Source organism: Mesoplodon mirus (assembly GCF_964341445.2).
Source record: "Mesoplodon mirus genome assembly, chromosome: 7".
NCBI lineage: Eukaryota > Metazoa > Chordata > Mammalia > Artiodactyla > Ziphiidae > Mesoplodon > Mesoplodon mirus.
In genome coordinates, this window is record NC_138983.1 from 82878735 (window position 1) to 82896580 (window position 17846).

General features: G+C 44.2%; 1 protein-coding gene across 1 annotated transcript in view; it reads right to left on the reverse strand.

The window, feature by feature from the left end:
• LOC309808836 (forkhead-associated domain-containing protein 1-like) overlaps positions 1 to 17846 on the reverse strand; it is a gene marked incomplete at both ends in the record, with an annotated part of 87951 nt that overhangs the window by 32826 nt on the left and 37279 nt on the right. The window contains 2 exons of the mRNA XM_082629409.1: positions 6292 to 6528; positions 9625 to 9734. Of these exons, the coding sequence (XP_082485535.1) occupies positions 6292 to 6528; positions 9625 to 9734 (347 nt within the window). The remainder of the gene's footprint in view (positions 1 to 6291; positions 6529 to 9624; positions 9735 to 17846) is intronic.

The following is a 17846-nucleotide window of genomic DNA, read 5'->3' on the forward strand; positions in this document are numbered from 1 at the left end:
GTTTTCCTCTAAGAATTTTAGAGTGTCTGGTCTTACATTTAGGTCTCTAATCCGTTTTGAGTTTATTTTTGTGTATGGCGTTAGGGAGTGTTCTAATTTCATTCTTTTACATGTAGCTGTCCAGTTTTCCCAGCACCACTTATTGAAGAGACTGTCTTTTCTCCACTGTATATCCTTGACTCCTTTGTCATAGATTAGTTGACCATAGGTGTGTGGGTTTATCTCTGGGCTTTCTATTCTGTTCCACTGACCTATATTTCTGTTTTTGTGCCAGTACCATATTGTCTTGATTAGTGTGGCTTTGTAGTATAGGCTGAAGTTAGGGAGTCTGATTCCTCCATCTCCATTTTTTTCCCTCAAGACTGCTTTGGCTATTCGGGGCCTTTTTTCTCTCCACACAAATTTTAAGCTTTTCTGTTCTAGTTCTCTAAAAAATGCCATTGGTAATTTGATAGGGATTGCATTGAATCTGTAGATTGCTTTGGGTAGTAGAGTCATTTTCACAATATTGATGCTTCCAATCCAAGAACATGGTATATCTCTCCATCTGTTGCTATCATCTTTAATTGCTTTCATCAGTGTCTTACAGTTTTCTGCATACAGGTCTTTGTCTCCCTAGGTAGGTTTATTCCTAGGTATTGTATTTTTTGGTTGCAGTGGTACATGAGAGTGTTTCCTTAATTTCTCTTTCAGATTTTTCATCATTAGTGTATAGGAATGCAAGAGATTTCTGTGCATTCATTTTGTGTCCTGCAACTTTACCAAGTTCATTGATTAGCTCTAGTAGATTTCTGGTGGCATCTTTAGGATTCTCTCTGTAGAGTATCCTGTCATCTGCAAACAGTGACAGTTTTACTTCTTCTTTTTCAATTTGGATACCTTTTATTGCTTTTTCTTCACTGATTGCTGTGGCTAGGACTTCCAAAACTATGTTGAAGAATAGTAGTGAGAGTGGACATCCTTGTCTTGTTCCTGATCTTAGAGGAAATGCTTTCAGTTTTTCACCATTGAGAATGATGTTTGCTGTGGCTTTGTCATATATGGCCTTTACTATGGTGAAGTAGGTTCCCTCTATGCCCACTTTCTGGAGAGTTTTTATCATAAATCAGAGTTGAATTTTGTCAAAAGCTTTTTCTGCATCCATTGAGCTGATCATATGGTTTTTCTTTTTCAATTTGTTAATATGGTGTATCACATTGATTGATTTGCATATATTGAAGAATCCTTGCCTCTCTGGGATAAATCCCACTTGATCATGGTGTATGATCCTTTTAATGTGTTGCTGGATTCTGTTTGCTAGTATTTTGTTGAGGATTTTTGCATCTATATTCATCAGTGATATTGGTCTGTAATTTTCTTTTTTTGTAGTATCTTTGTCTGGTTTTGGTATCAGGGTGATGGTGGCCTCAGAGAATGAGTTTGGGAGTGTTCCTTCCTCTGCAATTTTTTGGAAGAGTTTGAGAAGGATGGGTGTTAGCTCGTCTCTAAATGTTTGATAGAATTCACCTGTGAAGCCTTCTGGTCCTGGACTTCTGTTTGTTGGAAGATTTTTAATCACAGTTTCAATTTCATTACTTGTGATTGGTCTGTTCATATTTTCTATTTCTTCCTGGTTCAGACTTGAAAGGTTATAACTTTCTAAGAATTTGTTCATGTCTTCCAGGTTGTCCATTTTATTGGCAGAGAGTTGCTTGTAGTTGTCTCTTAGGATGCTTTGTATTTCTGCAGTGTCTGTTGTAACTTCTTTTTCCTTTCTAATTTTATTGATTTGAGTCCTCTCCCTCTTTTTCTTGATGAGTCTGGCTAATGGTTTATCAATTTTGTTTAACTCCTCAAAGAACCATCTTTTAGTTTTATTGATCTTTGCTATTGTTTTCTTTGTTTCTATTTCATTTATTTCTGCTCTGATCTTTATGATTTCTTGCCTTCTGCTCACTTTGGGTTTTGTTTGTTCTTCTTTCTCTAGTTCCTTTAGGTGTAACGTTAGATTGTTTATTTGAGATTTTTCTTGTTTCTTGAGGTAGGCTTGTATAGCTATGAACTTCCCTCTTAGAACTATGGGATGCTTTTGCTGCATCCCATAGGTTTTGGATAGTCGTGTTTTCATTGTCATTTATCTCAAGGTATTTTTTGATTTCCTCTTTGATTTCTTCAGTGATCTCTTGGTTATTTAGTAACATACTGTTTAGCCTCTATGTGTTTGTTTTTTTTACAGGTTTTTCCCTGTAATTCATTTCTAATCTCATAGCGTTGTGGTCAGAAAAGATGCTTGATATGATTTTAATTTTCTTAAATTTCCTGAGGCTTGATTTGTGACCCAAAACGTGACCTATCCTGGAAAATGTTCCGTGCGCACTTGAGAAGAAAGTGCAATCTGCTGTTTTTGGACGGAATGTCCTACAAATACCAATTAAATCTATCTGGTCTATTGTGTCATTTAAAGCTTGTGTTTCCTTATTAATTTTCTCTTTGGATGATCTGTCCATTGGTGTAAGTGAGGTGTTCAAGTCCCCCACTATTATTGTGTTACTGTTGATTTCCTCTTTTAGAGCTGTTAGCGATTGCCTTTTGTATTGAGGTGTTCCTATGTTGGGTGCATATATATTTATAATTGTTATATCTTCCTCTTGGATTGATGCCTTGATCATTACGTAGTGTCCTTCCTTGTCTCTTGTAACATTCTTTATTTTAAAGTGTATTTTACCTGATATGAGTATTGCTACTCCAGCTTTCCTTTGATTTCCATTTGCATGGAATATCTTTTTCCATCCCCTCACTTTCAGTCTGTATGTGTCCCTAGGTCTGAAGTGGGTCGCCTGGAGACAGCATATAGATGGGTCTTGTTTTTGTATCCTTTCAGCAACCCTGTGTCTTTTGGTTGGAGCATTTGATCCATTCACGTTTAAGGTAATTATCGATATGTATGTTTCTATGACCATTTTCTTAATTGTTTTGGGTTTGTTTCTGTAGGTCCTTTTCTTCTCTTGTGTTTCCCACTTAGAGAAGTTCCTTTAACATTTGTTGTAGAGCTGGTTTGGTGGTGCTCAATTCTCTTAGCTTTTGCTTGTCTGTCAAGCTTTTGATTTCTCCATCGAATCTCAATGAGATCCTTGCTGGGTAGAGTAATCTTGGTTGTAGGTTCTTCCCTTTCATCACTTTAAGTATATCATGCCACTCCCTTCTGGTTGGTAGAGTTTCTGCTGAGAAATCAGCTGTTAACCTTCTGGGAGTTCCCTTGTATGTTATTTGTCATTTTTCCCTTGCTGCTGTCAATAATTTTTCTTTAATTTTTGCCAAGTTGATTACGATGTGTCTCGGTGTGTTTCTCCTTGGGTTTCTCCTGTATGGGACTCTCTGTGCTTCCTGGACTTGGGTGGCTATTTCCTTTCCGATGTTAGGGAAGTTTTTTTTTTGTTTTTTTTGTTTTTTTTTTTTTAATTTATTTTTGCTGTGTTGGGTCTTCGTTTCTGTGCGAGGGCTTCTCCTAGTTGTGGCAAGCGGGGACCACTCTTCATCGCGGTGCGTGGGCCTCTCAGTATCGCGGCCTCTCTTGTTGCGGAGCACAGGCTCCAGACGCGCAGGCTCAGTAGTTGTGGCTCACGGGCCTAGTTGCTCCGCGGCATGCGGGATCTTCCCAGACCAGGGCTCGAACCCGTGTCCCCTGCATTGGCAGGCAGACTCCCAACCACTGCGCCACCAGGGAAGCCCCGGGAAGTTTTTGACTATAATCTCTTCAATATCTTCTCGGGTCCTTTCTCTCTCTCTTCTCCTTCTGGGACCCGTATAATGTGAACGTTGTTGTGTTTAATGTTGTCCCAGAGGTCTCTTAAGCTGTCTTCATTTCTTTTCATTCTTTTTTCTTTATTCTGTTCCGCAGCAGTGAATTCCACCATTCTGTCTTCCAGGTCACTTATCCGTTCTTTTGCCTCAGTTATTCTATTGATTCCTTCTAGTGTGTTTTTTTTTCAGTTATTGTATTGTTCATCTCTGTTTGTTTATTCTTGAATTCTTCTAGATCTTTGTTAAACATTTCTTGCATCTTCTCGATCTTTGCCTCCATTCTTTTTCTGAGGTCCAGGATCATCTTCACTATCATTATTCTGAATTCTTTTTCTGGAAGGTTGCCTATCTCCATTTCATTTAGTTGTTTTCTGGGGTTTTACCTTGTTCCTTCATCTGTTACATGGCCCTCTGCCTTTTCATCTTTTCTGTCTTTCTGTGAATATTGTTTTTGTTCCACAAGCTGCAGGATTGTAGTTCTTCTTGTTGCTGCTGTCTGCCCTCTGGTGGATGAGGCTATCTAAGAGGCTTGTGGAAGTTTCCTGATAGGAGGGACTGGTGGTGGGTAGAGCTGGCTGTGGCATTGGTAGGCAGAGCTCAGTAAAACTTTAATCTGCTTGTCTGCTGATGGGTGGGTCTGGGTTCCCTCCCTGTTAGTTGTTTGGCCTGAAGTGACCCAACACTGGAGCCTACCTGGGCTCTATGTTGGGGCTAATGGCAGACTCTGGGAGGGCTCATGCCAAGGAATACTTCCCAGAACTTCTGCTGCCAGTGTCCTTGTCCCTTGGTGAGCCACAGCTGCCTCCCGCCTCTGCAGGAGACCCTCCAACACTAGCAGGTAGGTCTGGTTCAGTCTCCTATAGGGGTCACTGCTCCTTCCCCTGGGTCCCAATGCACATACTACTTTGTGTGTGCCCTCCAGGAGTGTAATCGCTCTTTCCCCCAGTCCTGCCAAAGTCCTGCAATCAAATCCCACTAGCCTTCAAAGTCTGAGTCTCTAGGAATTCCTCCTCCCATTGCTGGACCCCCAGGTTGGGAAGCCTGACGTGGGGCTCAGAACCTTCACTCCAGTGGGTGGACTTCTGTGGTATAAGTGTTCTCCAGTTTGTGAGTCACCCACCCAGCAGTGATGGGATTTGATTTTATTGGGTTTGCGCCCCTCCTACTGTCTCTTTGCGCCTTCTCCTTTGTCTTTGCATGTGGGGTATCTTTTTTGGTGAGTTCCAGTGTCTTCCTGTCGATGATTGTTCAGCAGTTAGTTGTGATTCCAGTGTTCTCGAAAGAGGGAGTGACAGCATGTCCTTCTACTCCGTCATGTTGAACCAAATCTGACTACGGTTTTAAGCAGAATTATGCACTGAGGCCAAAATTCATCAATGACCAATTGCTTTTTTATCAACGTTGTTGAGATATAATTTATGTACAAGATCAGTGGCCAATTTTAAAGTAGTTCTTTAAAACTTAAAAAAAAATTTTTTTTTCTTTTGGATTTAGTTTCAGGAGGAAGGAAGTTGACTGGTAAACCCAGACATTCTGGGTGGAGATTTTTTGGTGAAATTCCCTATAAATGAACCAGCAGCTGCCTTCAGGGTTTGATAAAGGCCTCAGTGTTTGGAACACTGTGGGGTTCCTTCTCCCCATCTCCAGCTCTTTCTGGCTGGGTCCGGGTGGGTGTGAGAAGTGGTCACTGAAGCGACAGGAGTTGGGTGGAAATGCAAAGTGGATGTGAAAGCATGAGGTGTACAAGGTGGCAGAGCTGAGCCCAAATCACATCACTGTCTCTCACTTGCTGTGCAAGCTGTAACAAGCTTCTGGGCATCTCTGAGCGTGCCTCAGTCTCCTCATCTGTAGAATGGCATGTGTCAGAAGACTGAGGTTTAAATAGCTAATGAGGGGACTTCCCTCATGGTGCAGTGGTTAAGAATCCCCCTGCCAATGCAGGGGACAGGAGTTCGAGCCCTGGTCCAGGAAGATCCCACATGCTGTGGAGAAACTATGCCCGTGGGCCACAACTACTGAGCCTACACTCTAGAGTCCGCGAGCCACAGCTACTGAAGCCCTCATGCTGCAACTACTGAGGCCCACGTGCCTAGAGCCCATGGTCTGCAGCAAGAGAAGCCACTGCAATGAGAAGCCCATGCACCACAGTGAAGAGTAGACCCTGCTCACTGCAACTAGAGAAAGCCCGTGCACAGCAACGAAGACCCAATGCAGCCATAAATAAATAAATTAAATAAATAAATTAAATAAGTAAGTAAATAAATAAATAAGCTAATGCACCCAAAGCACCTGCACCAGGGCCTGAACATGGTAGGCACTTAATCAAATCTAATATTGTTCTTACAAGGCTAGAAACTTGCCAACCCTCCACTCCCTGGAACTGTACTCCTCACCATGCTGTGCTCACTGCCCATTTCTAACTACCCGGGTGGCTCCCCCCAGGCTCTACCTGAGAGCTGTCACCCTGTGTTGTGACCCCAAGGCCCCGACCCACTTGTCTCTGAGCCCTACCTGGTTTTTCAAGCTCTGGATCTCTCTCTGTTGGGCATCGTCCTCTTCATGCAGAACCTGAAACTTGGGCGGGATCACCCTCTCCTTCTGCCTGGAGGCAGCTGTTTCCAACAGCTTCTGGCTCAGGTTGGCCACTTGGTTCTGCAGGCTTGCTATCACGGTGTCTTTGTATTTAGATTCAAGTTCAAAATCGGAGAGACGGCTGACTTCTTTTCCCAGCAGCAGAATTATTTCATCCTGGGTGGAGGCCAGATGGGAAATTTACTAGGTGTGGGTCTGGGTGTAAGGCTGAGCCCATTTAAAGAAAGACAGGAAAAATATGGTATCATTCTTTGGGAAGGTGAGGGCAGGCAGGGAGGGAAAAAGCAGACTTTCAAGGCTATCTCTGTCACTTCGAAAATCTCATAGAGACAAGAATTGGGTTAAAATGAGGTAAGTGTATATAGACTCCTGTAATGGATGTCTATACCTCACAGGTACGGAAACTTTCCTTTCCCCGAGAATTAGACTTTCATATTAAGAACAACCATCCCACTTGGGAACTTTTGTTGCTAGAAAGTTTACTTAGAGTGTTTTCATTTATAATATATAGCCTAGCACACTGGGGACCTAGGAAAGGTAGTTAGGAAAACAACATTCTGTTTGACCACATTCTGCCTATAATGAGGGTTATTTGTTTTAACTTAAAACATTCTGAACTATTTGTTTTCCCTTTCCTCTCTTCTAATATTTCCTGCCTCTTTTGGCTATTCATGTATGAATTTTTTCCAGGTAACTCAATCTGGAAAGTAAATGAGACAGGAATACTGATTTATTTGCATGGGCTCATGTCAACTTTCGGCTGGAAAAACAAAATTGCTGGTAGACTGTACCCACAGGTATAATTAACCCTGTCCTCCATCTCTCCAGTGATAAAGCTCTGCAGCCAAAGAATTGGTTAGGTTTTCCAAAAAAGGAAAAAAAAATTCCCCCAAACTTCTCACCAGACGTTATCAATAAAATGTCAGAAAAACTGAAGAAGAAGAAGAAGAAAAAATTCCCCAGAGGCCTTTTCCAAAGCAGTCACGGGAGGAGGTAAATGGGCAATTTCTGGGCCAGCTCATTCCCAGGAGAGCCATCCAGTCAGCCTCACGACCTGCTAGCTCCGTGACCTGGGGAAGGACAGGGTCTTGCTCATGAGAAAGCCTGTCTGACATTGCCAGCTGCTGCCAGGGGCCTTCCTTTGGGTCCTTGTGAAAGTTGGTGGCAAAACTTCAAGAGAGAGCATCAGACATATTCCCTACTCCTGGGCAGTTTCCCCTGTTTCACCCTGTTATGATCAGCCAGGTGCTTATTCATTTTTCATGCAACAAACATTCATCGGGCAGCAACTAAGTGCCAGGCCCCGTGCCAGTGCTGGAATATAAGAAGTTTGCAGAGGGCAGTGGACAGCTGTGGGTTCTGCTTTCCTGGTGAGGGTCCCCTTGCCCTTCTGGAGGGAGCGTTCCTCCTTCCATGGGGTCTGGGTAGGATTGTCAGTCATGTGCCCTGCTCCTTCCTGTCCCACCTCCCCATGTGCATGTGGCCCAAGCTGGTCAATCAGAGATTTCACACATCGATTACAGAGGGAGAGCATCTTGCCTTCTTTTGGATCATAAACTTTAAATATGTAGGCTTGTTTGCCTGAGTTTGTCTTTTCTGACACACAAAGCCAGCGTCATGTAGAAAGCCAGACTCTGAGGGAAACAGAGGGGAGAGGTTGGTAGTGAGGAGGTGTTCTGATGACATTATTCAAGCTCCTGGATCTAGCCATACCTGAAGCTAGTGGTCCTTTAAATTTTCCAATAAGTTGAGCTAATCGATGCTCCCCCTCAAGCTAATTTGTTTATTGTCACTTGAAGGAGTCCTGGCAAGTTAGGGTAGAAATGGCTTATAAAGAGAAAGAATTCTTTCTATTATAAATAGAAAAAATGATAAATGGCTTATAAAAATTTTCTATAAATAGAAAAAATTATAGTGGTTGCACTATATTTCCAAGTTAAAATTGAGGCAGGTTGAAAAATGGCAACAAATACTTTGCAGTTTTGCCATCCAGTCTATTTCCCCACCCTCTAGTCTGGGCTGGCCCCATGACTTGCTTTAACCAACGGAATGGAGTGGAAGTGATGCTGCATGATCTCCAGGCAAGTTCTTACAGGCTGTGCAGCTTCTGCTCTGGCCCCCTGGGAACCCCGAGACCACCGTGCTGTGATGAAAAACCACATGCACAAAGGGGCGCACCAGTCCAGGCATCCTGGCTGAGGCCCTAGATGTGGGAAGGAGGCCAATGGAGACCGACCACCAAACTGGCCAAGCCAGCGGCTGACTGAGGCCGCATGAGTGAGGCCAGGGGACGCGAGCAAAGGAACCTTCCAGGTCAACCCATAGATTCTGGGGAATAATGAATTGCTGTTTGAAGCCGCTAAGTTTTGGGATGGCTTGTTACACAGCGATAAATACAGAATCTGAGCGTGGCTTCTCGCCTTTCTGCAACATTTTTCAGAGTCTGGTCCCAGGATGCCTGGGTTGGAACCCCCTGCCTCCTGAAGGTTTGGATTTCCGTGTCTGACAAGAACCCCAGGTAGGTCTCCTCCTCACAAACTCTGAGAATTGCTGCAGGAGCAGGCCCTGGCCCTGAAGGAAAGCGAGATATTATAGACTGCTTCTTTTAGAGTAACTTTCGAGTCGTGTCTAAGTGGGGAGAAATTGACCTGGGCCCTTCCCAGGATGGCTTGAATCCACCTGTTCTGCTTGCATCCCTGCTTTAAACCTCTCTGGTTCTTTAACGAGTCTCTTGGCCCAGGCCTCCCTGACTTCAGGGCTCAATTCCTCCTGCTAGGAACGTGTTTTTGCATCACTGTTCCATCACTGAAGGTTGACCAAGTGATTACTGTGTGGGAGTTAGAAGTACCCGCTGAGAAGCTAACCAGACCTCGCTTTGAATCCTAACACTGCTCCTTGCACTGGGCAGCCGTGAACACATCACTGAACCTCTCTGAGCTTCAGTTTCCTCATCTGCAAAGTGAGGCTGATAAAATCTATTTTGAAGTTGGTGAAGATTAACGAGCTAATAAATGTCAAGTGCACAGGACATGGCCCAGCACACAGTAGGTGCTCAGTACCTTGTAGTTGTAGATGTTATTTGGGATAAAATGAGCAGTGGCCAAACCTGGCTGAATGTCTTGGGAGGAAGAGGTGGTTTCTTGGAAGTAGGAAAAAGGGACAGTCCTTGAGACACAGAGAACAAGAGGCAGTGGCAATCTCTCCATGGTCCCTCTTGCTGCTGTAGCTCTGTGCTTCCCCAAGACCCCTCACCTTATCGTGCTGGGACAGGTCCTGGTCCACAAAAATTTCTCTGTAGGGCTCTGCCCCAGGAATTTCCTCGGCCACTGATTGTTCCGACAGTTCCGCCGCGTTGGTCCACACTAACACACAAGATCAACAGAGAATGCAGAGGAGACTGTGAGTTTCCCCAAAGTCTTAAAGAATATTTTCAGATTAACCTTCACATTCATGAGACTTATGCACTGAAAGCATTACAGGAGGACTGGAAAGGGTAAGAGCTGCCTCATTTCTCTTCCCCAGCGTTAACTGCACTGATGCACTGTGGTGTGCCTCTTTCCAGACTTTTTTCTATGCCGCATAAGAGCTGATGACCTTGGGCAAGTCATTTGCTCTTTCTAAGCCTTCGTTTCCACATACATAATTCAGGATCCCTGATAGTCTCTGTTATAAAGGGCTATCTGGAGATTAAATAGAATAATGATATAGAGCAGGGGTTGGCAAACTATGGCCCTGCGGCCAAATCTGGCCTTCTGCCTATGTTTGTAAATAAAGTTTTATTGCAACACAGCCACAGTGATTCATTTACATATTATTTATGGCTGCTTTCCAGCTACAAAGGCAGAGCTGAGTAGTTGCAGCAGAGACCATGTGACCCACAAGTCCTAAAGTATTTACTATCTGGCTCTTTACAGGAAAAGTTTGCTGACCCCTCATGTAGCGCATTTAGCGCTAAACATTAGCTATATTTTTTATTGCAGTCATATCTTGTCAAAAAACAAAAATGCATTTACATGACAGAGATTCTTATCCAGCTTACTTTTCAGCTAACAATATCAAAAACATCTCCCCATGTCAGTATTTGTAGCTGTACTTGGTTCTTTTCCAGGGTAGCATTGTGGTCCATTGTCCAAGTGTGCCAAACGTGTTTAACTAGGATCCACTTGATAGACATTTAAGCTTTCCTATATTTTTTTCTTATTTACCCCAGAATTACAAGACTTTTTTATATGACTTTCAGGGATTATGGCATTGTGTTTGGGGACCCCACTCTGTATCACATCAGACATCTCGCAATTCACTCACATCAACACTGAATACATTTCTTTTTATTGGTGTAGAAACGTTTGTAAAGATTTCTATAATTCTACGTGTGAGATCACTTGGGCCCAAGCAGCATATTTTAAATTTCCAAGCGACTATGGTTTCTGGACAGTCACTGCACATTCTTATCTTCTTGTGAAGTGAGAAACTGAACAAATTGTTTTCAGTGGTGATGAAACTTTAATGAGTATTAACATTAATGATGAATGAAGCACACACTGTCATGTTTGTGGACATTCATCATTTATTCATTTTGCTTCTGTATTTTTTATTTATGCATTTTAGAGTCAAAGATTCCTGCCCCCCAGCCAGGTCTCAAACCTGTTTGTGGACCCCAGAACCTCTAGTGGACATAGCTGATGGCCTGTGGTGCCCAGAGAATGCACAGCCTTGCGTGTTGAATGAGCAGCCCTGGCCACAGTGTTTCCTGGGGCACGAGGAACACAAGGGCCTGGAACTTCAGCAGCTGCCCATTTTCTCTCCCTCCACCTCCCAACTAGGTCCATGATTAGAAAACTTTTATTTGAAGCTCACTGCCCCCATCTGACTCTCTTGGATCCTGAGCAGCAAAGTCCTAACTGACTATAGCAGCAGTGCCTGATAGAGAAATAAAGGGAGCTACAGAATGCAATTTTCAATTTTCTCGTAGTCACGTTAAAAAGGTAAAAAGAAGAGAGGAATTTTTAATGATCAATTTTATTTAACCCAATACATTAAAAAGCATCATTTCAACACGTAATCTACAAAAAATATGGAGATATTTTATATTCTTTTCCTTCGAGGCATGAAGCCTTTGAAATCTGGGGTTTATTTTACACTGATTGTGTATCTCAATTTGGAAACTGAATTTTCAGGAGGAAGATTTCATCTGTTCTCAGATTCCTCAAGAAATCGGCTCCCACTGGAGGAAGGTACTGCCTGGCCTGTGTCCCCAGGGAGGGCCACGGGGTCTGACCCTAAATGGGCCCCTGTCCAGTCTCAGCTTAGAGTTCTGGCATCTGATGCCATCTCTAGGGGTGACTCCGGCTGCCTCTGCAACCCTGTCGTGGCTGTCTTGAGGGACCCTTCCCCGCAAGATGATGGCCGGAGGGGGGACTTCATCAAACTTACAGAACAGGCTGATCGATGGGGTCCCTTTATTAGGGAAGGTGTGTTTACCGAAAGTCTTTGTGGGGCTAGAATTTGCTCTGAGACTCGCTTTCCTTACACCCAGGCAGGGAGGTGCGGGAGCAGTTACACCTCACCTGCCCCAAACTTCTTTACCGGCTACTGTTATTTATCAGAAAGAACCTAAGGGCCATGTATGACCAAACCGGCTTAACTCTAGCTGCCGGATCCTTCGGAGGTCCCAGTGGGGAGAAGCCCCAGGGAGGGTCGGGAGGGCTGGGGCAGTGGGAAGGCGGATATGGGGACGCAGGCACTTTAAGAATTTTCGGGCATGAGCTGTTGGCCAAAGGGCAGGGAAGTTACTTTAATATTTTAACAACCCCCAGCTGTCCTGGTGCGCTCCAATAATCACCAGTCTGCAGCAGGGGCAGTATGTGTGCACCTTAACTGTGTCTTTCAGACATTGTAAGTTGTAAATAAAAGTTAAATAACAATCATGGTTAGGTAATAACTTAATTTTTAAATTTTAATATTTAAAATTTAAATATTAAAATTATTAAAATATTAAAATTTAAATATTAAAATATTAAATATTTTAATATTTACTGAATGTTCGCTATGCACCTGGCGCTGTGCTCAGCACTTACACTCAGGATACGATTTCGTCTTCATAACAACCCAGTGAGATAGGCATTATTATTCCCATCTCCATTTTATACGTGAGAGGTATGAGGCACAGAGACGTCAAGTCATCTGCTCAAGGACACACAGCTGGTAAGTGGTAGAGTCAAGGGATGAACCTAAGTTTGTTGGGTTCAGAGCCTATGCTTTTAACCACTATGCAGTCAATGTATTGAAGTGGGAAGATGTTTATGATATATTATTGAATTTTAAAAAACAGGTAGGGAATTCCTTGGCAGTCCAGTGGTTAGGATTCTGTGCTTCCACTGCAGGGGGCACAGGTTCCATCCCTGGCTGGGGAACAAAGATCCTGCAAGCTGAGTGGCACAGCCAAAAAAGGAAAAAAAAAGAAGGTTACCTATGTTAGGTTCATATGATCCCATTATTGTGAAAATATATATATATATATGAATCAGGATGCTATTTTCATAGATCACTCCACATATTTTCTTTTCTCAGTAATTCTTCCCCACCTCCCATGAGCTCTTGCCATTAAGATTTGGCCTTGGAGCTGACGTTTTATTGCCTTGTGGTAAAGGAAGGATGAGTATTAACTAGAACAGGGTGATTTTTCCCCCAGGCAAAATGACGTTTTCATTTTTGACAACGTCTGGAGACATTTTTGAGAACCACAGTTGGGGGGGGGTGGTGGTGTTGCTACTGGTATCTCTGGTGGGTAGGAGTCAGGGATGCTGCTAAACACTCTACAGTGGACAGGACAGATCCTTCAACAAGGAGTTATGCGACCCACCTGTCACTGTGCCAAGATTGAGAAACCCTGACCTGATCTGCAGTAAATAAATCCTTGGCTTTGGGTTTTCAAATAGAATTTTTCAAGTCTAAAGCAAGGTGACAGTCTAACAGTAAACCAATTTAATTGGAAGAGCCCAGCTTTGCTAAGAGAGGAAAGAGCTTTCTCGGAACCCTTAAAAAGAGGTGTTTTCTGTCAAGAGACAGCATGGAGGACTGGAGCACAGAGTTTTCTCTAAAGCGTGCAGTAGAGAGGCCCAGACAGAAAGGAACTCCCCATGACACGGGAAGATGAAAGTCCTTTTCTGAGGACGCGGAGTGTGTCAGGGGAACGAGGGCAAACGTTTGGAAACATGAGACCTGGCTGAGAGGCTGAGGAGATAGAGCCCAGGTAGATGTGAGGGAATCTAAGCCATACGAATCATCCTTCATTTCTCCAGGGGGGATGCAAGTCCTTTAGAGAAGCCCCAAGTTCAACATGGCACTGGAGAAACCGGTGATTACAGTGGAAAAATTTAAATGGTGGAGTGAAAAAAAGAAAAGAAACAGCCCATGTGCCATGTGTCCAAAGGACGCATTAAAAAAACAACCCCCAAAACCCTGTATATATGTTCATAAAACAGAACATGATCCATACAACAAAATGAATGAATCTCAGAAATACTGTGCTGAGTGAAAAAAGCCTTCCACAAAGGAACATGTACTACATGGTTCTGTGTACTTGAGATTCTAGAACAGGAATATCTAATCCATGGCGGGAAGAGAATTCAGAAGAGTGGGTGCCTCTGGGGCCTGGGGCTGGGAATTGACTGGGCAGGGACATGAGGGAACTTTCTGGGGTGATGGTAATGTTCTATATCTTGATAGGAGTTTGGGTTACATAGGTGTACACGACCATCAAAACTCAATGAGCACACTCAAGATCTACACCTTTCATGGTGTGGTAGCCAGTCTCCAAGATGGCCCCACTGATTCTTGTCTCCTGGTATTCAGACCCTTGCATCATCCTCTCCAATACTGGATGGACTTTATATTAGTTAGCTTGCGCTGCCATAACAAAACACCATAGGAAGTCTTAACAAAAGAAATTCATTTTCTCACAGTTCTGGAGGCTGGAAGTCCAAGATCAAGGTGTGGGCAGGGTCAGGCCTCTCTCCTTGGCTTGCAGACGGCCACCTTCCTGCTGTGTCCTCACATGCCCTTTTCTCTGTGCACGTGCATCCCTGGCGTCTCTCTCTCTCTTCTTACAAGGACACCAGCCCTTGGATTAGGGCCCACCCAATCATCTATTTAAATACACTATCTCCATATATGGTCACATTCTGCGATATTGGGATTGAGGCCTCAGCATATGAATTTGGGGGGAATGCAATTCAGTCCGTAACAAAGCTTCTCTATGTAACCAAGGATATTGCAGAAATGACACAGTTTGATTCCTGAGGTTAGATCATAAAAGACATTGCAGCTTCTGCCTCACTCTCTAGGACCACTTGTCTGGAGGAGCTGGCAGCTTGAGGATGCTCAAGCAACGTATGGAGAGGTTCACTTAGTGAAGAACTGAGGCCTCTTACCAAAAGCCATGGGAGTGACCCATCCTAGAGGTGGGTCCTCCAGCCCCAGACAAGCCTCCAGAGGACCACAGCCCAGCCACCACCATTACTGCCACCTCATGGACAATCCTGAGCAAGAATCCCCCAGCTAAGCCATTCCCAACTTCCTGCCTCAGAGAAACTAGGAGATAATAAATGTTTACTGTTGTTTTAGGCCATTACATCCTGCAGTAATTTGTTATGCAACAATAAGTAGCAAATACAGGTTTGGGCACCAGGAGTGGTGCAAAATTTAACAAAAACCCTACGATGTGGAGTGGTTTGGGATGGAACAGTGGCCAGAAGCTGGAGGACTTTGGCCAAGAGTCTTTGAGAAAGCCTCAATAGTCTTAGTAGAAGCCCGATGGCCTTTGAGGAGGCAGTGAGGGAAGGGTTCCAGGAAAGTGAGGAAAATGTTACTGGGGTTAAGGGATCCTTGTTAGGTGGTGGCAGAAGGGTTCCTAACACGTTGCCTGTGGTCAAGAGGAAGGTAGAAAATGTTTGTGATGAGGCTGAATGGTCTAGCTAGAGAGAGTCCCAGACAGAGTCTTGGAAGGTGCTGCCTGGTTACTTCTTGCTACTTTTAGTGAAATGTGAGGGGGAGAGACAGTTAAAGGAAGGGCTGTTAAACCAGGGCAATGCTCTGGGCTTGAAAATTCCCTGCCTCCCCCGGTGGCAAATGAAATGTAAGAAACAGGTTCTGGGCAAAGATCAAATCAAGGGCACTCTCAAGAAAACACAGTCTAGAGAAGAAGCTGAGGGTGTGGTTGTAAAATCCTTTGTTAAGAATACAGATCCAGGGCAGTGTCCAGTAGAACCCTTCGGTCAAAGAACTGGGCTTCTAAGAAGCTTTGGTCCTTTGTCAGTCTTTGCAGAAGTCCATGGTGGAAGGGCTTGGGTCCAAAAAAATCTGTGGGTGTGGGTTTTGCCTAATAGGATGAACCCCAATAAGAAGCACTGCCAACTCAGACTGACAGAGACCCACAAAAGTCAAAGAAGCGTCTGGACCCCCAAGCTTCTACAGGCAGGAAGCAGGCTATAAAACTATGCAGCCACATCCATGGGACACCTTTCATAGGAAAGGGAGGACGACTCAGAAGGCAGAACTCAGGGACCAGCGGGCAGAGCCAAGAGCCCTGGAAAGTCATTTCTGGACAAGAGTTCGACTGAAGCCCAATCAAGGAACTGCCGATATTTTCCCAGCTGGACTTCAGAACTGCTTTGGGCCAGGGACTCCTGTGTGTTTCCTGTTTTTCTTCTTTTGGAACAAGAGGAGTGTATGTAGCAGTTATGCTATGTCTGTCCCACCAATATATGCTGGGTGTGTGAGGGACAGACCCTTTGTTCAGAGGTCTTCAGATTTCTGGAAGTAGTGCTTGATGAGCTGAATGTAAGGTACTACACCCATGAGCCCCATCTGTACCTGGATTTGATTTAGACGAGATTCTGGAATTTGAGCCGATGCTGTTACTGGGGTGAGATTTTGGGGGGCCTCTGGAGAGAGGAGGAGGAGTGTGAATCATTGAGGACCCGAGGGCAGGCTGTGGTAGCCAGCCTCCAAGATGACTGCTGATAATCCCCGCCTCCTGGTCTTCAGGCCCGTGTGTAGTCTTCTCCCACACTGGAGGGTGACGCCCCGTGTAACCAGCAGGATATTGCAGCAATGACAGAGCATGACTTCTGAAGCTTAGTCACAAGAGATGTTGCCATTTCCATCTTGTCCTCCAGGATCACTTGCTCAGGAGGAGCAGCTGCCGTGTCCTGAGAACGCTCGAGCCACTCTCTGGGGAGGTCCATGTGGTGAGGAACCAGGGCCCCCTGCTGACAGCCATGTGAGCACGCCGTCTTGGAAGTGGGTCCTCCGGCCCAGGTCAAGCCTTCAGATGACTGCAGCCTTACGAGGGACCCTGAGCCACAGCTGTCCTGCTAAGCTGCTGCCAAATTCCTGACCCACAGAAACCGTATAGATGATAACACAAGTTTGATTTTGCTTTAGGCTGCTACGTTTGGGGAGAATTCGTTATGCAATCATGATAACTAATACACATTGTGTGTTCATTTTACATGAAGGAGACAAAAATGTTGAATTCTAGTTAATGGTATATGTGCTAAAGCATTTAGGGGGAGGACTACAGATGTGTGCTATTTATTTTGAAATGCATCCAAAAAATAAGATGGATTAATGCAGGACAAGAAGGATGGGTAGACAGAAATGTAATAAAGAGTACAGCAAAGTGTTAGCGGTAGAATTAGGAGGAGAGGTGTCTCTGTAAAATTCTTTTTGCTTTGCTGTAGGTTTGAAAGTTTTCACATTAAAATGCTGGGGGGAAATGGCTGAGTAATTTCTTAACTTGGGTCGTAGGTACATGAGCATTCCTTAGATGATGATGATGATTATGTAAACTGCAGAGATACCTTTCATTTGCCCCTTAGTCTGTATATTTCAGAATAATAACTATTATTTGAATGGCTGAGGGAAGTGACTAGGTGAGTGGTCCTGAGTGAGACCAGGGAAGGGTGTGGAGGCATCGAGAGACCTGGGGACTCAGAGGGGTCTGGGGCTGGGACACAGAAAACAGAGAATGGGACCTTCACACCAGTGGCCACAGAAGAAACCTGCGAATCATGCCAGGGACTAAGTCGAGCCAGCTACTCTGCCAGTAAGGCTGGCAAGGCCGAGAGGATGGTGACAGACAGGAAGTCTCCTGCCCAAATGCCTGAGGCCTTCTCGGGGGGAGGGGGGAGAAGGAAACCCTGATGGCTGTGTGTCCCCAAAGTGACCAGGCTGTGAGTGACAGTCACTGAGATAACCAGCCTTAAATTTGACTGAAAAGCGTTATTTTGATTAGATTGAATACATAACATCCGGAGAAGTAATTTTCTCCATAAGCCTCAGTCTCCTCTTACCTGTAAAATGGTAATAAAATATTTAAAAACCTCCTAAGGCAAGAGGGATTTCAGTTACCAATATGTCTGTACATCTGAGTCGAAGTATATAAATTTAGATTCTGATACACATTCATA